This window comes from Erpetoichthys calabaricus, chromosome 1, assembly GCF_900747795.2.
Source record: "Erpetoichthys calabaricus chromosome 1, fErpCal1.3, whole genome shotgun sequence".
Taxonomy (NCBI): Eukaryota; Metazoa; Chordata; class Cladistia; order Polypteriformes; family Polypteridae; genus Erpetoichthys; species Erpetoichthys calabaricus.
Window position 1 is genome coordinate 333883929 of NC_041394.2, and position 23482 is coordinate 333907410.

The 23482-nt window shown below is 40.9% G+C and overlaps 1 protein-coding gene across 1 annotated transcript in view; it reads right to left on the bottom strand.

Annotated features, from left to right (window-relative positions):
• LOC114665951 (NACHT, LRR and PYD domains-containing protein 3-like) overlaps positions 1-23482 on the bottom strand; it is a 49140-nt gene that overhangs the window by 17767 nt on the left and 7891 nt on the right. The window contains exons 2-4 of the mRNA XM_028820632.2: positions 18692-18881; positions 5924-6090; positions 5546-5720 (exon numbers count right to left, since the gene is read on the bottom strand). Coding sequence (XP_028676465.2) covers positions 5546-5720; positions 5924-6090; positions 18692-18776 — 427 coding nt within the window. The 5' untranslated portion in view covers positions 18777-18881. The remainder of the gene's footprint in view (positions 1-5545; positions 5721-5923; positions 6091-18691; positions 18882-23482) is intronic.

Genomic DNA, 23482 nt, shown 5'->3' on the forward strand with positions numbered 1-23482 from the left:
GGACAACAATCACAAAGCGTTAAGTGACAACAGTGCAAAGCAACAGTTAAAAAAAAACATAATATTGAGGTGGGTCTCCATGAGGCAGCACCATAGCACGGTTTAAATATGTGTTGTGTACCCTTTTTATGCTGGTGGTGTGGTGTGATTTAGCCACATGCTGCCAGGGAAAATCATCAAAATACACTGGCCACACAAAGAAATAATTATCAATCTAAAGAAGAAATTTAAAAAGATGCCAATATTCATAATACAAAATTACAAAACACTAGAAACAAAATGCAAAAATAATCCAGAATTTTGAAATATGTAGACACTCAACAGAAAGCAAAAAATTAATTAATAAAGTTATAGTAAAATTAAGAAAATCCAAAATCAAAATCCAAAGCCATAATAACAAGCTGAAAAACTCAAAAGCCAGTGTCTTATAATGAAAACATCACAAGACCACTAGGCAAACACTAAGATCAAAAGATGCAGAGAGTACATCAAAGACGTACAGTAACTAATGCCACTGAACTGTTGCAGTGGTGGCAAGGACTTTCAATAGCTCTTAGGTTCTGTCTGCAGGAAGACAGGTTAAAGTACTGGAGGTGTGTAATCAAATTTGGAGCCTATCTCCAGCATTAAATGAAATAACAAAAGAAAGTGAGAAAATAATTACATTTTCAAATAGAATGAATTGAATCAGGGTGGCAAGGTGGCGCAGTGGGTAGTGCTGCTGCCGAGCAGTTAGGAGTCCTCGGTTTGCTTCCTGGGTCCTCCCTGCGTGGAGTTCTCCCCGTGTCTGCGTGGGTTTCCTCCGGGTGCTCCGGTTTCCTCCCACAGTCCAAAGACATGCAGTTTAGGTGCATTGGTGATCCTAAATTGTCCCTAGTGTGTGCTTGGTGTGTGGGTGTGGGTGTGTGTGTGTCTTGGTGGGTTGGCGCCCTGCCCGGGATTGGTTCCTGCCTTGCACTCTGTACTGGCTGGAATTGGCTCCAGCAGAACCCCGTGACCCTGTGTTAGGATATAGCGGGTTGGAAAATGGATGGATGAATTGAATCATAAATTATAACCCAATTAATAAAACAAAGATAAAACAGAATGTTGTAGAAAAAACTAAGAGATACCCACAACAGACCATGACATTGTGGACCCCAAGAATGGATTAAAAAAAAAGAAGATGTGGTTGCGGAAGACGTAGATATTCTGAGCACACAAGATACTCCTTCTGAAGGACTTGAAATAGAGAAAAACAACTGGGAAATGAAGTACGAAGTTCAAAAACATTGGTGAAGTTTCCTTACTATCTAAATTGTCCTTCCCTATATAACTAATAAGAATTGATTATTTTTTCCAGAATCTTAGATGCTAGTGATAATGGGGGGAGCCTCTTAAATAGTTACAGGGATGATGACATCTCAGCCAGCACTGATGTCAACCATAAAACCAGCATAAGTGCTATAGTGGAAGGACTGACATCCACGCTGCCTGGCTGGTTATTGATTCCTATCCCAGTTGGGATAAAAGAATAATATATGGACTGGGGGATTCTGAATAATTCATCCCCCAGTATGAGAGGGAGTACTGCCTGTCTGATTTGGCCATAGCTTTCACACCCAAGGGCTGAATGGGACTAATAGTTTCGATGGGCGACCCTATTGGGGTCTTTGGACGCCAAACAATAGATAAAACACACATTATAAACAAAACCAAAAAAAATTCAAAAATTTAAATCAGGCAGAGCAATTATAATCAATGAGAAAAAGCAGTCTTAAACAGATGAGTTTTAAGTTTAGATTTGAAAAGTGAGAATGAATCAATATTTCTAAGTTCAGAAGGTAATGAGTTCCAGAGCTGGGGAGCAGAGCAACTGAATGCTCTGCTCCCCATGGTGGTAAGATGGGCAAGGGGGACAGTCAAGTGGATAGAGGCAGAGGATCTAAGGGTGCGGGAGGGAATGGCAACATGGAGGAGGTCAGACAGATATGGAGGGGCAAGGCTGTGGATAGCCTTAAATGTTAACAGGAGAATTTTGAAGTCAATACGGAACTTAACCAGAAGCCAGTGATGCTGCTGCAAGACAGGAGTGGTATGGGGAGTAGAGGGGGTTCTAGTAATGATGCGGGCAGCTGAATTCTTGACCAGTTGATGCTTATAAAGAGATTTGTGAGAAATTGCAATAATCCAGATGAGAGGTTACGAAGCTATGAACAAGGATAGCAGTGGTATGAGGAGTGAGGGAGGGGCGAATGTGATTAATGCAGATGGAAATATGCAGACCAGGAGATGTTATTGATGTGGGACTGAAAAGATAAGAGTACTCTTAAGGATGACACCCAGACTTTTAACCTGTGGGGAAGGGGAAACAGAAGGATTGTCAATAACAAATGAAAAATGATCAGTTTTGGATAATGTTGATTTAGTACCAATGAGGAGAACCTCAGTTTTGTCACTTTTTAATTTAAGAAAATTTGAAGAAAACCAGGATTTGATTTCTGTTATGCAGTCAATAAGCGAGGAGGGTGGAAAGAAAAAAGTAGGCTTGCTATTGAGGTAAAGCTGAGTGTCATCAGCATAACAGTGGAAGTTAATGTTTTATTTACGAAAGATATTGCCAAGGGGAAGGAGGTAAATAATGAAGAAGAGGGGCCCCAGGCCCCAGGACAGAGCCCTGGGCACACCTCAAGTAACAGTGATGGGTTGGGATGTGAAAGTTTTAAGCTGAATGAAATGAGTGAGTGAACTGAGAGGTAGGATCTGAACCAATCTAGTGGAGTGTGGGTAATGCCAATCGAAGATAATCTATTGAGAAGAGTAGTGTGACAAAAAGTGTCAAATGCTGCATTCAGATCAAGGAGGATGAGAATAGTAATTAAACCAGAATCATCTGCCATAAGGAGGTCATTAATAATTTTGATAAGTGCCGTTTCTGTACTATGGAGGGGGCGAAAACCAGACTGGAACTGTTCATACACATAATTTTGAGATAAATGAGAATGAAGTTGAATAGCCACTATTTTTCAAGAATTTTGGAAATAAAGGGAAGATTAGAAATAGGACGAAAATGACTGAAATTAGTTGGATCAGCACCAGGTTTTTCAGTATTGGGGTTATTACAGTGGTTTTAAAAGATGAAGGAACAGTTCCAGTGGTGAGAGAGGAGTGAATTATAGCAGAAATAAGTGGAACCAAGAAGGGAGGCAGGCTTTAACCAGACCTGTGGGGAAGGGGTCCAGTTGACTGGTGGATGGCTTAGATTTACAGACAAGATCTGAGATTTCTGAGAAAGTAGGAAGCTGAAAAGAGAAAAATGGGTGAGTAGGTGGGTGAAATTAAAATGAAGTACTGGAGGAATCCATACCAAGAGACTGGTGTATCCTCTGGATTTTTTCATTAAAAAAGGACATAAGAGAATTGCAAAAAATCTCTTTGTGAACTAAGAGTCCATTTTTTTTATGTAACCGTTCAAGTTGCTGGCCTTTGGCTTTCAAAAGCCGAAGTTCAGGTGTGAACCAGGGAGCAGAAAAAGAGAAAGAAACAGATCTAGTTTTTAAAGGAGTGAGGGAGTTAAGAATGCCATAGAGTCCAGTGTTATAATGTGAGACCAGTTCTTCAGAGGTGGATAGATTATGAACGTCCATAAGGGAATCAATGCTAGAAGAAAGTAGATCCAAGTTTATATTCTTAATATTACGGAAAGACATAAGACGGGGAAGCTTAGTAATAGAAAGAGCAAGTTTAACATTGAATGAAAGAAGAATATGATCAGTTATGGGGAGTTCATCTGCAGTACAATCAAGCGGGGCAACTCCAGAGCAGCAGATCAAATCCAAAATATGTCCTTTAGAGTGGGTGGGAACATCAGTATGCTGCTGGAATCCAAAACTCTCAAGGCAGGATGTAAAGTCTTTAGTAACAGGAACATTGATATTATCCATATGTGTATTAAAATCCCCCAGAAGTATTATGTTTGATGAAACAGTAGATAAGTGTGTAAGAAAAACAGCAAAGTCATTCAAAAAGTAATTTTTTGATTTAGGAGGGCAGTAAACAGTTGCAATAATAGTAGGAATAGGTCCATTTAATTGACACACAATGGATTCAAAAGAGCTGAAGGCAGGAACAGACAGCGGCAGGACTTTCCACTTCTCGCAATAAATTATTGCGAGACCTCCTCCCGGCCGGAGCCACGGGGTTGACAGATGTAAACAAACCCCGGGGGAGTGGATTTGTTAAGTTGGGAAAAGTCATGAGGATGTTGCCATGTCTCAGCTGGACAGAAAAAGTCAAACTTACGATCAGTGAGGAGATCCTGGATGAGATGCCCCTTGCCCGTAAGTGAGCGGATGTTCAACAAACCAAAGCTGACAATGGCGTTATCACATTTGGTAGTGGTGTTAGTCGACCGTGCTAGGCTGGTTAACACACTGTGGTCAGCCACCCTGCCTATGTTACGTGGAGGACATCGAGAATTGGACCAGATGAAGTTTATTATTTTCGAGGTGTCAGCTTGGAGACTCCAGTGGGACCCACGGTGGATGTATCTCTGACGGGGGAGGAATATGATGGCTGGGTAGAGATACAGTGAAGTCAGTGGAGGCTTGGACAGGTGGAAGCGTAGTCGGAGGAGCTCAGCAGCTGAATACTGAAGCAGGCCCGTCACAGGTTGGATAGCGAGTCACAGGAGGGACCAAACAAACAGAACCAAATAAATATCCTACCAGTCCACATTGTAGGCAAGAACGCAGATAACTCAGACGTCTGGAGAACAGAGCCAGATAAGCCAGATAGGCTGAAAATAGTCCATACACAGCCACACTGAAGTGTCAACAAAATCACCAGTCAAGCTAGAAATCATCAGTCTAGCTATAAATGTCTGAAAAATAACACTCAAGGAATAAGTCTGTCCAAATGAAAACAGTTCCTCAGTCCATTAGAATGTAAACTAATTGTAAAAAAAGTTAAAAAAGTTACCGGGGAGCAGCGGCGACCAGTCCCGCCAGCGTTCGCTCAACCGGAAGTACTGCTGGGTCTATCATAAAAGGAAGCCATCTCGCTAAGTGAAGACAGTGAAGCTCACCTAGATGAGTGGAAGGAGGTATTGTGGATTGAAGATCGTGGTGTGGACTTTGGAAAAGGTATTGTGAATAAAAAAATTTTTTTTTGCACACAGAACTGTCTTGGTGTGGTTGTGTCTGGGGTGTCGGTGGTGCCCCCTGAAGGTCACACCGGCAAAAGTGTTGCTGCCAAAAAAACAAACAGGAAGACAGGAAAACAAAGTGGCAGTGTAATGACATTGCCATCAAAATGATAAAATATAACAACAATACTAGAGCTACACAATGTACCAAAGCCAGTCCATGTCTTCACAACATTCACAACAGTAGCTATTTGTGTGTTCCATTTTTAGTAATGTGTTTTAGATAAAGGTGGATAAAACTGCCCAACTATGGTATTCCTTTAGATTTATAGTTTTGTGGGTTTTTTTTTTCATTCCTGTGAGTTGCCCTCTGTCCCCCACCATTGTAGTTTTCTTTGACATAAGACTCCAGTCACTCACCTCCCTCTGTCACCTCCATCAGTATTCTTGTCAGGTTTGGTGATGGAAATCTCACAAGCTCTTCAACCAGGGCCTCCCACAAGCTGACCAGCACCACTCTATCCCTTTTCATTAAGTTGTTGATGAAGGACTCCACACCTGCTCGCCCCTCAGTCTGTTCCTGGGCTTTAACTATCTGAAAAAAAGTGAGTGACCCGAGGTCCAGCTTAGAGACAGACCCTGGGGGTGCTGTCAGTCTGAGGGGATCATTTCACACTGACAGTGAGATCTGCTATTGAGATTCAGCTTTTTTCACCCAAAAACCTGTGACAAATTGTCAGATATCACTGAATTTTGTTGGTTGTTCTTTTTTCTTCAGTAACTGTGAGATCCACCTACCTTTGCCTCACTGTTGGCAAGGATGTTCTTGGTGACCATGTTCTGCAGGATGCTGGTGATGTCATATTCAATCACATAGACTAGCTGAGGCTTGTAATACTCTGTCAGCTTGAGGAGACCTTCATGGGAGAAACTTTCTATAATTTTAGGAAACTTCTGGGTGAAACCTGAAGTGAAAGTAAAGAAAAGAAATGGAGAGATAAGAAAGATGTGAAGACAAAGAGGATCACAAGCCAGTCTGACATGACCAGCAGCATGTAAATCAGTCATCCCTGTAGTACAATATGTAGCTGATGATTTTCCTTATTATACTGTATCTCTGCCACAGGCTCACGGTAATACTTGGCAGGTAAACATTTTTACTTTGCTATGGTTACCCAAATGCTGTTTTATGAGAATACTAGGGAGCTCCGCCCCCTGCTCGCTTCGCTCGCCAACCCCTGGCGTTGGGTATCCTGAAATACATCGATGTATGTATGAGATAGATTGGAGTGTAAAAGTGTAGATGACGCACATAGGAAGTAAAGAACCCATAGCATGGCACATTACAAAGATTTATTGGAACATTTCTTTATAAACAACATTTAGTTTTGGAGCCGTGATCGTGACTCCATTAGTTCTCCATTGTTTACCGTTAGTAATATGAATAATTGCACTCACTGTTAATACGGAGTGTTTTCTGTGGTTGTACTGTTAATAATGCATCACTGTAATGTGATTCACTTATGCTGTATAGTTTGGACATGTGAGGATGACGTACGTTCAATACGGAGCGTTCGTTTATTCTTATTACAGTTTGGACGTGTGAGGATGACGTACATTTAAAACGGAGCGTTCGTTTATTCTTATTACGCGTTGTAGGCGCCTTCGGCTATCGTACTAACTTGCGGCTTCCGTACTATTATGCTGTGTATGGTGGACCTTTGTGGACTCCGTACTTTTCCCGTTTTACTTTGGGGCGGGGGGCTGAATCCTCTTTTTTGTGTGGCTGTGTCGTTACCTATGGGCGCGTTGCCTCATTTCTTATTTACGTTAGTTGAGCTCCTTTGTTTTTGAGCCATGACGTGTTGTAGGTGCTTATTTACGTTAGTTGAGCTCCTTTGTTTTTGAGCCGTGAGCTGTGGTTTGTGGACGTTTGGGGACTCCGTACTTTCTGTGGTTTGACGGTGGGGTGGGACGCCGAGGCCTCTTGTGTTTGTTACTTCCGTGAGTACTTATAATATTGTATTACTGTAATGTGATTCATATATGCTGTGGAGTCCGGATATTTGGGGCGTCTGTACTATCCTGGGTTTTTGCCTGCGGTGTTTTAGAAGTGCGTTGTAGGCACCTGCACCTTCCATACTATGTCGGGTCTGACTATGCTGTGTAGTGTGGACGTGTACGGTTCCGTATTCCTCCATCAGGACTTGTGTCTGTGTGTTCTGTGGTTGTACTGTTAGTAATGTATCACTGTAATGTGCTTCACATATGCTGTGTACTCTGGACGTTTGGTGATTCTGTCCGTGTAATACGGAGCGTTCGTTTATTAATATTATACCTCCGGTGCCATGTGTGTGTTTCATGTGGTAGTCGTTGTAGGCGCATGCGCCCTCCATACTATCTCGGGTTTGACTATGCTGTGTTTTGTGGACGTTTGGGGACACCGCACTCTCTCCGGTTTGATTGTGGGGCGGGATGCTGAAGCCTGCTGTGTTTGTTTTGTCTGTGAGTACTCATATTATTGTATTACTGTAATGTGATTCACATATGCTGTGGAGTCCGTATCTCTGGGGCTTCTGTACCATCTCGGGGGTCTGCCTGCGGTGTGTTAGACGTGCGTTGTAGGCGTCCGCACCTTCCGTACTATGTCGGGTTTGACTATGCTGTGTAGTGTGGACGGTTAGGGTTCCGTATTGTCTGTGGTCGTTGCTTTATTTCGTATTTCCGTTAGTTGAGCTCTTTCGGTTTTGGTGGTGTATCAGAATTCGCTTGCGTTGGTGAGCTTTCGGGTTTGATTATGCTGTGTGTTGTGGACCTTTGTGGACTCCGTAGTATTTCCCGTTTCACTCTGGAGCAGTAGGCTGAATCCTCTTTATTGTGTGGCTGTGTGGTTACCTCTGGGCGCGTTGCCTCATTTCTTATTTACGTTAGTTGAGCTCCTTCATTTTTGAGCTGTGGCTGTGTGGTTAGCTATGGGCGCGTTGCCTCATTTCTTATTTACGTTAGTTGAGCTCCTTCATTTTTGAGCTGTGACTCCTTCGTTCTCGGTGGATCAGACTTCACTCGCTGTCGGCGCCTACGCACTATGTCTCCTGCGTTTCACTCTGGGGCAGTGGGCTGAATCCTCTTTATTGTGTGGCTGTGTGGTTACCTCTGAGCGCGTTGCCTCATTTCTTATTTACGTTAGTTGAGCTCCTTCATTTTTGAGCTGTGGCTGTGTGGTTACCTATGGGCGCGTTGCCTCATTTCTTATTTACGTTAGTTGAGCTCCTTCATTTTTGAGCTGTGACTCCTTCGTTCTTGGTGGATCAGACTTCGCTCGCTGTCCGCGCCTGCGCACTATGTCTCCTGCGTCCATGGGCATGCCATGTACCTGCGTCCATATCCGGTTTATTCTCGGTTAGTAATATGGATCTGGTCCCAATTGCTTAATGTTTACCTTACTGACAAGCACCTCCTCTTCAAAAGGATTTTCAGCCTTTATGTCCTGTGACCCTTTTACTACACCCACGCAACAGGACAAGGACATTCTCTTCACCTAATATAGGTCTACATGGCTGATTGGCTAATGAAAAGTGTAATAAGTCAAATCAGGAGATGTGGAAACTTTCTTAACAGCAGCACAGACAGGTAAGCCAGCACAGCTTGTGACTGCATCAGTAACTATTTCATTTAAAACAAACAAAATGTTTATATTTTATGAAAAAATATGAATTCACTTTCAGGTAAGTTTATGATTATCATTTTCTCTTGTTAAAAAAGGTGTGGCAATGCCCTAATGCCATTTAGTGGATGAAATGCCATTGGACATGACTGTCGATGTGTCGATAAATCTTCATCCAAATTCTTGACTTACTTTAACATTTTATGTAGCATCTCAGAATCAGAATCAGAATCAGCTTTATTGGCCAAGTATATGTACACATACAAGGAATTGGACTCTGGTTTTACCTAGTATTATCTCTGATGCTGTGAGATTGAATTAAGTGTTCATGAGAGTGATGGCCTGAGGGAAGAAATTGTTCATATGTCTGGTAGTTTTGGCGTACAGTGCTCTGTAGTGCCTACCAGAGGGAAGTAGTTGAAAAAGGTTGTGATCAGGGTGTGATGGGTCTGCAGTGATGTTTTCTGCCCGTTTCCTGACTCGACATCTGTATAAGTCCTGAATGGAGGGCAGATCAGCACCAATGATTTTTTCTGCAGTCCTGACTGTCCGTTGTAGTCTGTTCCTGTCCTGTTTTTTGGCTGAACCAAACCAGACTATGATAGATGAACAGAGAACAGACTGGATTACTGCAGAGTAAAATTGGATGAGCAGCTCCTGAGGCAGGTTGAACTTCATGAGCTGATGCAGGAAGTACAACCTCTGCTGGGCCTTTTTGACAATTGTGTCTATGTTTGGTGCCTACTTCAGGTCCTGGGAAATTGTGGATCCCAGAAACCTAAAGTGTTCCACAGCAGACACAATGCTGTTGAGTAGTGTGAGAGGGGGCAACACTGGGGGGCTCTTTAATATACCTCTTTAAAATAAGCCCAGCTCTCTATAAATAATATTCTTAACAGTTTGAGTACAGTGCACACATTCTTTTGTGAATATTATTTTTTCTTCACATACTTTAGTTATCCCATGGTGCTCAAAAGTTAAATTTGCTGTATTGGTTGTCCAAGTGTCACTCAGTGTCATTGTGCATAAGTATACCCTGCAATGGGCTGGCACATCCTCGCTTGTTCCTACCTTGTGCCAGTCCAGGCCTGGATATTACCCAGCCTCTGTATGAAGTGCATGTAGAATCTGGCATCCTAGGATGCAGTCCATTTCAGTTTTAGGCCATTTTCATTTATTTTGTAAGTGTATATATATTTATCATTGTTCTCAATGGTGTTTCTGCATTAAGGGTAAGAGTTTTACAGCCCTTCCAGATACTCACCGGATGTTACTATTACGCAAAATAGGCTGTAAGCCCCCCTAATTAATTTAAATTATTATTAAAATATGTATTACAACCCCCTATGTTGTTTTCTTAGGCATTCTTTTCCTCTAATATTCAGATCAATTCTCTGTCTAAACAACATTGCTTTTCATAGTGTATCAATCGTGTTTATATCGAGTGCTGCAAGCTTGTTTCCATTTTCTATGACCCTGTGGATCAGCAATGTTCCATTTTTGGTCCTGGGAATTGGTCCAAGTCAGCTGAGTTTTTAGAATTAGCTGTTAGCAGCTGATCATTTGTCATTCTCAGGATGGCTGATTCAGTGATATGTGATCAGAGTCCTGACTGAAATTTAACAAGACAGCCATTTTGAGCTAGAAAGGACTGAAACTGAGACAAAACAACTTTTGTAAGGATTTTAGAGAGGGGACTGAAACTATCAAAAGCAAAGGTATCAAGATTAGACTTTTTAAGTTTGAACTATTACATGTTTAAAACAAGTTGGGACAGCATCTCTTATTAAAGAACTGTTTATAATAGATAAAATATTTGCCCCAATTACATTAAATATAATTTTAAAAAGTGAGCAGGCATAAAATCGGGGGAGCAAGCAGACATACAACCTGCATTTCAGAAGAGGTCATCCACCTGAAGCTCAGCATGTTTAGGCTCGGCCAGTACTTGGGAGACCAACCTGGAAAAACTTGGGTTGCTGCTGGAAGAGGTGTTGGTGAGGCCAGAAGGGGGCGCTTACCCTGTGATCTGAATGTGGATCCCAATGCCTCAGTGCAGTGATGGGGACACTCTGCTATACAAATGGAGCTGCTCATCAGATGAGACGTAAAACTAACTCTCTGTGGTCATTAAAGATCCCTGGGCATCCTTTGTAAAGAGCAGAGTGTACTCCGGGATCCAGGTTAAATTGTCCTTCATGGTTTAGTCATTCTGGCCCCCTAATCACCTCCTGTCTCTAATTGGCTAACTATGAATAACCCCTTCACCACCTAAGAGCTAATGTGTGGTAAGCGTACTGGCACAAAAATGGCTGCCATTGCATCAGTGGATGTTGCACATTAGTAGTAGTCTAGTGACTCCTCACTCACTATACCACAGGTGTCAAACTCCAGTCCTGGAGGGCCACAGTGGCTGCATGTTTTCATTCTAACCATCTTCTTCATTAGTGACCAGTTTTTACTGCTAATTAACTTCTTTTGCTTTAGCTTTAATTAACTTGACTCAGGCCCCTTAATTGTCTCTTTTTCCTTAATTAGTAGCCAAACAATAATAAGACATCAAACAAGCCACCATATGACCAGCTCACCTGTGCCCATCACACAATATCTGAAAATAAATAAAGGTGAAGGTCTCAGTAAGGTTGATCTCTCAGGTCACCAAAACATTTTGAAAATGTTCTTAGAAAAAATAGAAAAATCAACAGATTTGGAAATATCTGCTGTGGCAGAATGAGAGCAGCAAGAAGCCATTGAATTAAATAACGGGCTTAATTAACAGCAAGAATCAGCTTCTCATTAAGAGACTGTTTGGAGTGAAATTGGTTGGAGTTTGAAATCCCAGTTTAGCTGGTCATCTGTTGGTTCGTTTCATGTCTCATTTCTGTTTGGCTGCCATTTAATGAAGAAACAAATCAATTCAGAGGACTGAATCCTTAAAAACAGGGCTATTAAAATGAATGGAAAAGGAGTTAATTAGCAGTGAAAACTGCTCGCTGATTAGGAAAAGGGTGAGAATGAAAACCTGCAGCCACTGTGGCCCTCCAGGCCTGGACTTCGACACCCCTGCACTATACAAAGCACTTTGAGTAGTGAGAAAAACACAATATAAATGTAAAGAATTAATTAAATAATTAAAAATGACTCAAGTAGGCAAAAGATGCTGGCTGAAACTATATTGTAAACTATCCGCAGTCAGCCTTTCTAGAATTTGCCTGATGGAATGAGTATTGTCATTAAACCATGGCTATGCATTTATGTTTTGTTTTCTCATTTTTAGAGGAGCTATGTGAACATCCATCCATCCATCCATCCATTATCCAACCCGCTATATCCGAACACAGGGTCACGGGGGTCTGCTGGAGTCAATCCCAGCCAACACAGGGAGCAAGGCAGGAAACAAACCCCAGGCAGGGTGCCAGCCCACCGCAGGCTATGTGAACAATTAAAATTAAATAGTTTAAGGAATAACAGCAACAATTTTGTGGGCAAGTGGAATAGAGTCAGAGGCTACCGACTTATTGATTCGGTCGGAGATGGGACTGGAGAGAACTGTTTCAAGGCGGAGGAGTCTAATTTTGTAACTAGATTAGAAACTGAAAAAATAATCAGTGGGAATGAAAGTCGACAGCAACTGCTTTGAAGTTTTATGGATTGTATCATGAGTAAGAAGAGAAGGATTAGCTTGACAGAACTGCCGCTATATTTTACTTGTTTTGTTGTAAAAATAAAATATGTATATAAAAAATACTTTTTAAAAACCACACTTATATTAAGTTAAAAAGTGTACTCAAAAGTAAAAAATAAGTCTCTCATAAATCATTCGTAAAATAGAAGCATGGGCGCTTTTGCTAAGATTTTAAGAAGTGTTTTTTAAATTTTGATTTTAAAAGTATCTTTTATATATATATATATATATATATTATTTTCAACTTTTTAGTCTTGGGCTTGTTTTAGTATAATTTCTTAATCAATATTTTAACACCTCCTTGACGTTTCTATTGCACACATCTTCATACAAGATGCAAAAAGGATAGACCCTATGGTCTATCAGTGGACTGTACCTTTTAGAGTGCGATGCGAGAGCAGTATGTCAATTTAGTTTTGTCAGTCATGTCATGTCAGTTGTCTGAGATATACCTTGAGGATAATGCTACCCAATGGGCATTCCTTAGAAAAGTCGGTCAAAGTTGTTCAATCCTAGGCCAGTGATCTCAATCGTTCCATTTTGGCTAACGCTTCATTGTTGCAAGGCTTCTTTCCTGTTAGCTTCGAACAATTCAGGTCCTGTATTTGGCGTCCTATTTCTATCCATTACTAGCGCCATCTATTGGTGAAATCTTGAACTATTCTTCATATGAAAATTTAATTTCTTAATTAACATGGATTAATTGATCAATAGTGAAACTGATTATTGATTCATGTATTGTCATCGGAAGTGAATAAGTGTGCAAAATGTCAAGTCATCTGGACAATAGGAAGTGGGTTAAATATCGATTACAAGATTTGTACCAGACAACAAACAGGTTAAGTTAATAGAAGCATGGTAATAATAATAATAATAAAATAAAATTAGAGAAGCCTCACAATATTCTATAGAGCTAAAAACAGATGAGGTAGAGGGTTATACAAGTCTATTTATTGAAGTAAAAATAGCTTTAAGATTACAGCTTATTAATAAAAGAGAAATAGTAAAAAGAACTGGCTTTATTTAGAGCATCAATATACTTGATCATATGCTCAAGTGTAAGCTAAAGAGTGGATACTAAGATCTGTTTTTTTAGTAGTGTTCAAGGTGCTGATCAATTCTTTTCAATTTTGGAGAAAACCATGGGAAGGACTGGGAAAATGTGACCAGTCTGGCCTTTTACATGGCTAAAACTGTTAAATATGTTGCAGATAATGGAGTAATAATAAGAAGTCATGTCATCAGGAGAGTAAAGCATAGATATTTCCAAGATCGATGTGGTCTGGACAGACTGTTAAAAAGAGAAAGGATTAACAAACTTAAAAGCAAACTAAGAAATAGTAGTTTCACATTAGGTTTAAATAAGGGGATGTGGGTGTGGTAATGCGCTGTGCTCCTAACCTCTCTCTCTCTCTCTCTGTTGTGACCACGTGGTAATACCCAAACTATTCCGAAGAGACGTTTGCAATGATTTGCATTTTTTTGTATCTTACATTCTCATACACCTTTATCGTAAGAGCATCCCTTATCTATGATGGAGCATTTGATCAGAAGAAAATATGAAGCTGGTTTTAAATTAAACATTGTTGAAGTAGCGAAAGAACTTGGTAACTGTGCTGCTGTAACAAAATTCGATGCATCTGAGTAACTGATGTGAGATTGGAGGAGGCAAAAATGTAAGTGTCGCAATTTTGACAAACAAAGCACTAATGATTACTGTATATACTCACGTATAAGTCTGGGTCTGATTTTATGATCGATTTTTCAGGTTTCAAGACACGACTTATACGTGAGTATATACAGTAATCATCAGTGCTTTGTTTCTCAGGAAGGGACCGTTTAGCATCGGATGTCAGACACAATCAACATTTCAAAGTATCCAAAACTAGAATTTGCTTCACGAACTTGAAGAAGGTGATTAATGACTCCAAATATTTTTGCTTGTCAAGTGAATGCAGACTTAGAGATAGACTCTATATATATAATTCACTAAGCCTGCCGACAAGTAGCCACCCATGGAAAGCACGTAAGACAACCACGCCCACCAACTCTAAGACCATTATATACGACGAAAACTCGCAGAGCCACACCCACCAACTTGGACATAGCAACTCACAAAACACAACGCCATTGGATACGACGACAACTCGCCGAGCCACGCCCACCAACTTGGACGCAGCAACTCACAACACCGGGCGTCATTCACATTCGTCTCTGCTAGACTCCACATGCACCTCTGAGCCATGTTGACTTTTCATTAGTCAACCTCAGTGGAACCTCGGTTCACACAGAGGCAGCGCCAGAGAGAGACAGAGGCACACACACAGGCAGCGCGAGAGAGAGGGGGCTGGACTCATAAGGTAGGAAGGCAGTTAAAGAATGCACTGGGCTTGATTTTGTTTTCACTTCTGTTTACAGCGATCGGTTCATAGTGTGCATTGTTGCAATGTTACTTTTCTTGGTGGATTATTAAATTACAGATTTTTTCAAATGTTTATTTTTTTCCCTGTGCTTAAAACTCATTAAAAAAAAAAGTTTTTAGCCAGCGGTTGGTAGCGCTATAGGGCAAACTATTGCAGTGTTAGTTTTCTCTGTTGTTCAAGGTTTTCTCAGTGTTATTCAATGTTTTTACATTTAGTTTACTATTACGCTGTGCATTCTATGGTTTAATTAACTATATTTGTGCTTAAAAACGACCAAATCGGTTTACGACCAGAGTTTTGGAACGAATTATGGTTGTGAACCAAGGTTCCATTGTATTCTTTTCGGTTATGATGCACGACCGTGTCCACCATCGCAAACTGTTTTACACACCATGGTCTTAGAGTTGGTGGGCGGGTCTCCGTGAGTTTCTCTTGCGAGCGGGCACATGACCAGGCGGTGTGTATGCTTCGAGAATGAGGGTGGACGCGGCAGGACTATCTAAGAGGAGGCATGTTTGTCGCAGATGTGAATCGCTGTATGCAGCGTGTAAAACAGTTTCCGAGGGCTATCCCATGGTCTTATAGTTGGTGGGCGGGTCTCTGTCAGTTGCTCTTGCGACCGGGCACATGACCAGGCAGTGTGTATGCTTCGAGTGCGAGGGTGGACACGACAGGACCATCTAAGAAAAATCATGTCGCGGATGTGAATCGCTGTATGCAGCATGTAAAACAGTTTGTTTGTCGCAGATGTGAATCACTGTATGCGGCGTGTAGAACAGTTTGCAAGGGGTATTCCATGGTCTTACAGTTGGTGGGCAGGTCTCTGTTAGTTGCTCTTGCGAGCGGGCACATGACCAGGCAGTGTGTATGCTTCGAGAGCGAGGGTGGACGCAACAGCACCATCTAAGAAGAATCATATTTGTCGTGGATGTGAATCGCTGTATGCAGCGTGTAAAACAATTTGTTTGTTGCGGATGTGAATCGCTATATGCAGCGTGTAAAACAGTTTGCAAGGGGTATTCCATGGTCTTAGCAGTGTCTATACTTCGATGTAATTCGCTGTATGCAGCGTGTAAAACGCTGTATTGTATGTTGCCCTTTCCAGAGTTACATCATTTCATTCACCTACAGTCGTATCCTCAAAACCAACCCCATTTGGACAACTGTGTCTTTCAGGAAGTGTTCACCCATCAATACATAATTATGCGGCGTATGCTACGCCGCGGGTTGGCTAGTAATAATAATAATAATACATTTTATTTATATAGTGCCTTTCCCATGCTCAAGGCACTTTGGAATACATCCAAAACAAGGGGACCACAATGGCAAAACAATGATGTACGCAAAAGTAGCGTCTAAAGAAGTGATGAGCATATCATGGATGTCAAAGTATTCTATGAATCTTGCGAAGGCCAAAAATCAGAGAGTATAGTCAGTGCTGAAAATGCATATTTCTAAGCTGCAAAGGTGCGTACCTAAGCGCCATATTGGAGTTGAAGCTGATATTACACCCCAGACATCTTGGGCAAGCGCATACGACAGCCAGGACTGGGTAACCCAGAACCAGCTAGCTGTACACTTAAAAATCGATTAAAAGAAAGAAACCTCAACAAAAAAACTGCTGAGTGCAGCCAGTTGAGAGAGTGGAGACTCACTCACCATCTGCATCAACAGTAGTAGGAAACCGAGGGAGGGGAGCAGCAGTTTGCAGTCAGGTGGACAGGTGCATAAAAGGGTAGGACGGGTAAACTGGTGCAGTACAGCATAGTGAGCCCCTAGCAGCAGGTACAAACTTCAAATGCCAATACAGAGTAAAAAAAAGATTCCCAAAATCTAGATATGAGCAGCACAAGTATCCAGAAAAAGTGATAATTAGGATAACAGCAAAGGCAATCCAAAAAGCAAACAGCAGCAGGGAAGGCAGAAGCCAAAAGCACAACCAACCAACTCAATAGTTTTCAATATTGGCGTAAATATATCTAATTTCAATAAATAAGCACCTCTCTGATCATACGCTTTTGTTGTTCTCCAAAGAACTGCTGAAACACAACCTCCCATGACTAAACCCATACTGACACCTATATTTGGCAAATGTCTCTCAATGTTGCCTTTAATAGTATTTATAATATTAATTTTCCAGCAACACATGTAAAGCTAACTGATTTATAGTTTCTGATATTGGCTTGACCATATTTGTATACAATGGGATGATTACAATGTACTGTATAATTCTGTGTTTAGAATTTAATGACGTCTGAAAAACAAACACTAAGAATGTGTGCATATAATCTGTAATTTTCTTGCTCAACCTTGCATAAAAGTAATTATAAACTTGGATAAATTTCATCTGCTCAGTATATTTCTATTTGTCCTCCACTTTCCTCCATCTATAGCAACACCCCAGGAGTGAAGTTCCAACCATTACATTATGGCACAGCACCTCTTATCATTTGTCATCTGATGTCACAGTTGCTGACGTCTGCACTACTGGGCACAGGCCTATTTGGACAAAGCTGAAATACCTGAAGCTACAGCACCTTCCATATGAAGCCCTCTATCACAGCTTCATTTTACAATTTGTTTGGATGAAATTATTATTTAGGGTGTTGTACCGTGTCAGCCATTATGAATGTAGAGAAAAGCCAAGCAAAATGACACCTTTTATTGGCTAAATTAAAAGATTACAATATGCAAGCTTTCAAGGCAACTCAGGCCCCTTCTTCAGGCAAGATGTGATTATTATTTAAGGGGTGGAATTTAAAGTAAATTAAAGATGGTTTCCTCTCCCCACTGCTAAATAAACCATATACATTTAATATTATAGCTTTGTTAATACATTTAATGTATTACAGCAACACTTTAGCTCTCTGCAGGTTCTCTGTAGGAGCTTTTGTATTGCTCTATGAAGTGATTTCATACTATTCCTTTAGTACTGTTAAAAAAATTAGAAAACTGCTAGTAGTCTGACGATTTACTTTTAAATTTCTGGTTGATTATCAATTTCAAATGCTTTTCTCTCTCTTTTGTATCTTTAGTGTGGACTGACTCTGTTGCCCATTTGATGCACTATTACCACTTGCTGCATGTTTCTTTGTATACTGGATTATATGTTTTTTATGTTTATGTTACAATTAAACACTTTCTTCAAATACTATTGCTCAGGTGGAAGTTTTCATTGTCTTGTCACCCTTAACAATGTAATGATGGCTCACTACCATAAATAAATTAATAAGTTTGAACTCCACTAGCCTGTGGAATAGTTTCCCAGTTTGATATCCAGCCTTCTTACTCTTTGTGACGCCTCTAGTGCCTGCCATTTCCTAAATGAGCCTAAACCATCTTTATTTAAGTGAAAACCTCTTCTAATGACTCTGCTATGTTCTAGGCTGACTCCTTCAAATGTAATGTAGACAATATATCAGTTTCACTGGTTAACGCTGGCATCTCACCTCCTTCACCTTCCAAGGTCAAAACAGATGATGTAAGTACCGATGAGCACCTTCTCAAACACACACACTCAGATTTTCTATTCATTATGTTTCAACCCCGATGAAAACAGCAAAAAATTGTGCTGTACCAAACCCTTATTGGCTACCAAAAAAAAAAGTTTGAATTAAAATTTGCTCAGACAGATCAAGGACACCAAACAACTAAATTTTGTTACGAGGCGTGACAACAGTTCCTGAGCAGTAGCTCAGCAAAGTCATAAGGCCTAACATGTGGATTGAAAGAAAAACCCAGATTTTGCCTAAATTACTGTAAATTCCAGAAAAAAATATCCCAATTCTTCTCACCTGACAGAGCAGTGACATCTTCATCACGTCTCCTTCTCTTAGGGACCATTGCAATGAATTTCTCATTTGAGCAGAGTCCAGACATTTTTAGATTTGATGAAGACACAATGTAGGACTCAAGGGGTAAATGTCCCGTCTCTGTTTAAGTCACTATTTACCAAACCCCGTGTGAGACCTCAGTAGGCAGGAACTGTGAAAAGAAGAACAAACAAGACAGAGAAGACATTTAAATGAAACAATTACAGGGTCATTTGTGTGCAGTTTAGCAGTCCTGGAATAAATCTAAAAATGAGCGACTAGGCTGATTGTAGGACTGCAATGAATGAATTATTAGGAACATTTAAAAGAGCTGAGCCTTTTTAGTTTAAGTTATTTGGAAGAACTGGTGAGCTTATTGAGCTGAATGGCCTGTTCTTGTCTGGATTGTTCTAATGCTCTATCAAGAGTGTTTGCCGTATTTATTCAGTAAGGAAAACAAAAATTCTACTCTTCTACATCTTAATAGAATTTCAAAACAGGTAATTTTGTGTAAATTATATTTTCTTTTGTGTTGTTCAATATAGAGATATTTATCAGTAATTAGTATATAAAACTGTACTATTTCTTTTTTGAACATTTTATTGAATTTATTAAAATCAAATTACAAGCAAGTCAAGTTTTACAAAACTAGTTCGAAACAAATCAACCCCCTGCTGCATTAGAGGCTTGGAAGAGCATCACCAGAGAAGATCCTCAGCGCCTGGTCATGTATATGAACCAGGGACATGTGACAAAACACTAAATATGATGGCTTTAATAGACCTGCCATTGCTGTGTCCCAAAAACTATGGTGGGGGGCATTCATGGGCTGTGTCGAAAAAATGTTGTCATTTCTTCATGGTGTGATGCAAATACGATTAGATTAAAGTCTGCAATATGCACTTCAATCACAATGTCTGAATTGTTTGATTTGTAATTTTAAACTGTGGAGCAGAGGGGGGAAATCAAGGAGAACTGTGTCTTTGTCCCACATATTATGGAGGGCACTGTATATACGGTATATATTCACAGGCCACTTTATTAGGCTAGTACTTTCAGAACTGCCGTAATTCTTCGTGGCAGATTCAACAAGGTGCTGGAAACATTCTTCAGGGATTTTGGTCCATATTGACATGATAATATCACTCAGTTGCTGCAGATTTGTTGGCTGCATGTTCATGATGCGAATCTCCCATTCCATCACATCCCAATGGTGCTCTATTGGATTCAGATCTTCCGACTGTGGGGGCCATTTGAGTACAGTGAACTCATTATCATGTTCAAGAAACCAGTTTGAGGTGATGTGAGCTTTGTGACATGGCGTGTTATCGTACAGGAAGTAACCATCAGAAGATGGGTACACTGTGGTCATAAAGGGATGGACATGGTCAGCAACAATACTCAGGTACGCTGTGGCATTTAAATGATGCTCAGTTGGTACAAAGGGGCCCAAAGCTGTGTCCAGCGCTTCTTGGGAATGAGTTCTTCCGTGATTGCGGCGTGTTACGTAACCCGAATCTATACAGATATAACATAAAAGGTGATACCCTTCCCTAGTGATACAGCAGTAAGAAATCATGCAAGAAAAATAACTTAACTTTGTTTAATGTTGGCATAACAGATGAGGGAAGCAAATGGCAAACCCAATCTGGAAGTTGGGGACCAAGGTGTTGAGTCTGTCGATGTTCGTCGGTGCAGTGGAAGGCATTTTCGGGATTGGATGATGGTATCTCCCATCTCTCAGTCGGATTGAAAGGTGTGCCAGGCAATGTGCCAAGGCTTTATACGGTTTTCTTCACGTGCAGGGCCTCCTTTGGGTGAACATGCAATTCCAAACAAGGCAACGGTGCCTAAACAAGGATACAGTTCCCTGCTGACTTAACAGATAGCAATAGCACACAGTGTCTCACAGTCTGACTGCACGTTTTCCGTTTGTTCCAATCTGTCTTTATGTCTTACTGCTTGCCTAGTATTTCTATGTGGTGATCCCCTGTGTTTAATCTGTCTCTGTGTCAGCTATGCATTTGAGTAGAAAAAAGCAGATTTATAAGATATATTTCCACAGAGCACAGTGACATATTTAAACATATGCTTACAAATGGTGTCAAGAAAATATGCCCCAGACCATTACACCACCACCATCAGTCAGAACCGCTGAATCAAGGCAGGATGGATCCATGCTTTCATGTCGTTGACGTCAAATTCTGATTTCACCATCCAAATGTTGCAGCAGAAATCGAGACTCATCAGACCAAGCAACATTTTTCCAATCTTCTTTTGTCCAATTTTGGTGAGCCCATGTGAACTGTAGCCTCAGTTGCCTGTTCTTAGCTGACAGGAGTGGCACCCGGTGTGGTCTCCTGCTGCTGTAGTCCATCTGTTTGAAGGTCTGATGTGCTGTGTGCTCAGAGTTGTTCTTCTGCATACTTTGGTTGTAACGAGTGGTTATTTAAGTTACTGTTGTCTTTCTATCAGTTTGAACCAGTCTGGCCATTCTCCTCTGACATCCGGCATCAACAATGCATTTTTGCCCAAAGAACTCCCCTTCACTTGATATTTTCTCTTTTTCAGACCATTCTCTGTAAACCCCAGAGATGGCTTTACATGAAAATCCCAGTAGTAATAGTAATAATTTTATTTAAAAACCCCTTTCAATGTACCTAAGAAGACTGTGCAACAATATGCATAGAATCAAACAGTCCAATATACAAACATAATCGATGAGAACACCATAAAGCCATATTTAAAAGGTGGTTTTAAGTTTAGATTTAAAAACAGAAAGTGAGGTAGATGTATGGAGCTCCAAAGGCAGGGCATTCCATAACTGTTGCCCTGATACACTAACAGCCAGCTCACCCATAGCAGGCAATATATGGTGTGAATTAGACGCTATATAGCGCCCGACCTGGCACAGATTCACACTGAGGCACATGTTTAAAAAGGCACAGTCTTTATTTTTCTTCACCTGTGGGGCACATCTTCCCCATGAACCCCACAGGCAATACACAGTCCCAAAGCACTTCAAATAAAGCACAAAACTAATCACCACAAATATGCCCTTCTGGCACCACCACTCCTCCCAGGCAACCTCGTCCTCTTCCTCCCGATTCTGGCTCCTGAGTGGTGGATGTTGGCACTTTTTATAGCCCACCCGGAAGTGCTCCAGGTGCTTGATCACCTGTTGCTAATTGCACTTCCAGGTGGAGCTGTAGAGGTGTCCAGGTTGGCTCCGGGATCCATGCAGCACCCCCTGGTGGCCACAGGGTTGCGGAGAAATCCATCTCCCATGGAGCCCTGTGGGAAACTGAGGCACCATCGTCAGCCAGGGAAGCTGCCATCAAGCGTCCCGGGGGAGGTACTGAGGAGCCCATGGCTGCTCCCCTGGAACATATGCAGCAGGGGCATCCCGGCCACCCATCACAATGGACATAATAAAGAAGACAGGTAAGGTGGGACCAGACTATGAAGAGCCTTGAAAACTAAAAGGAGAAGGTTATATTGAATGCGGAAAAGGATAGGTAGCTGATGTTAATTTAAAAGTGTAGGAGTAATATGCTGCCAGAGTTTTAAATGTGTAACCACTCTTGCTGCTGAATTTTATATATATTGTAGCTTGTTTAGACTCCAAGCAGTGATACCAAACAACACTGCATGGCAACAGTCAAGTCACGAGGTGACAAAAGCATGAATGAGCATTTTAGTTGCAGTAACAGAGATGGACACAACCTTGAAATCCGCTTAAGGTGGAAGAAGGCAACCTTGGTAATATTATTAATATGTAGATCAAAGGAGAGTGCAGGGTCAAGAATAACACCAAGATTTTTAACCTGTGCAGAAAAGGTGTAATAAAGCCCAGTATTTTTACTGAGGAATTGTCTGTTTTCTTAAAGTCCCTGTAGAGAACAGCCAAGCAAAATGACACCTTTTATTGGCTAACTAAAAAGATTACAATATGCAAGCTTTCGAGGCAACTCAGGCCCCTTCTTCAGGCAATTTGTAATACAGAAACTGAAGTTCCCTGTGTTTATAGACACACTCTAGGACAAGAAACACATTGGTAAATATTTAAATGAGAAATTTTAAATCTAAAACATTAATAGATTCATTCAGGCTAGGGTTAATTTAACAAGAGAGAAAAGAACAATGCATTATCAACATCTCTGGATAAGATAACTGTCCAACAAAGTCTTTTGAAGTTTGTAATGAGTTTTTTCAAAACAATGTGAGTCTGTAGACAGGTTGTCTGTTATTCTGAGAGATGTAAACAATCCTCATATCTGGCCATAAAACTCTTGTCTTTATTCAATCCATGTTGTAAAGTATTAAATTTTAGCATGAGTTTAACTTCCCATTCTTTCCTCTCTTGCTGTGTTTTGAAGTTGCCCATAAGCACTGTGACTTTAAAGTCCTTCTCACAGTGTCCATGGCTGTTGAAGTGGGCCGCCACAGGAACATCTGTGTTGCCATGTTTAATGTGGAACCTGTGGAAATTCATTCTCTGGCGGAGTGTTTGTCCAGTTTCTCCCACATAGAGTGCAGTGTCAGGACATTTCATGCAGAAAATTAGGTAGACTACATTAGATGATCTGCAGGAAAATGATCCCTTGATGTGATGTTCAAGTTGGCAGTGTGGTATAACTATACGGTCTGTATCATAGATGTGGGCACATGTTTTGCATCTTTTCTGTAGGCATGGAGATGTGCCATTTTCTGTTGGTTCACTTAGGGAGCCTCGGACAATTAATTGTTGAAGGTTTGGTGGTTGTCTGTATG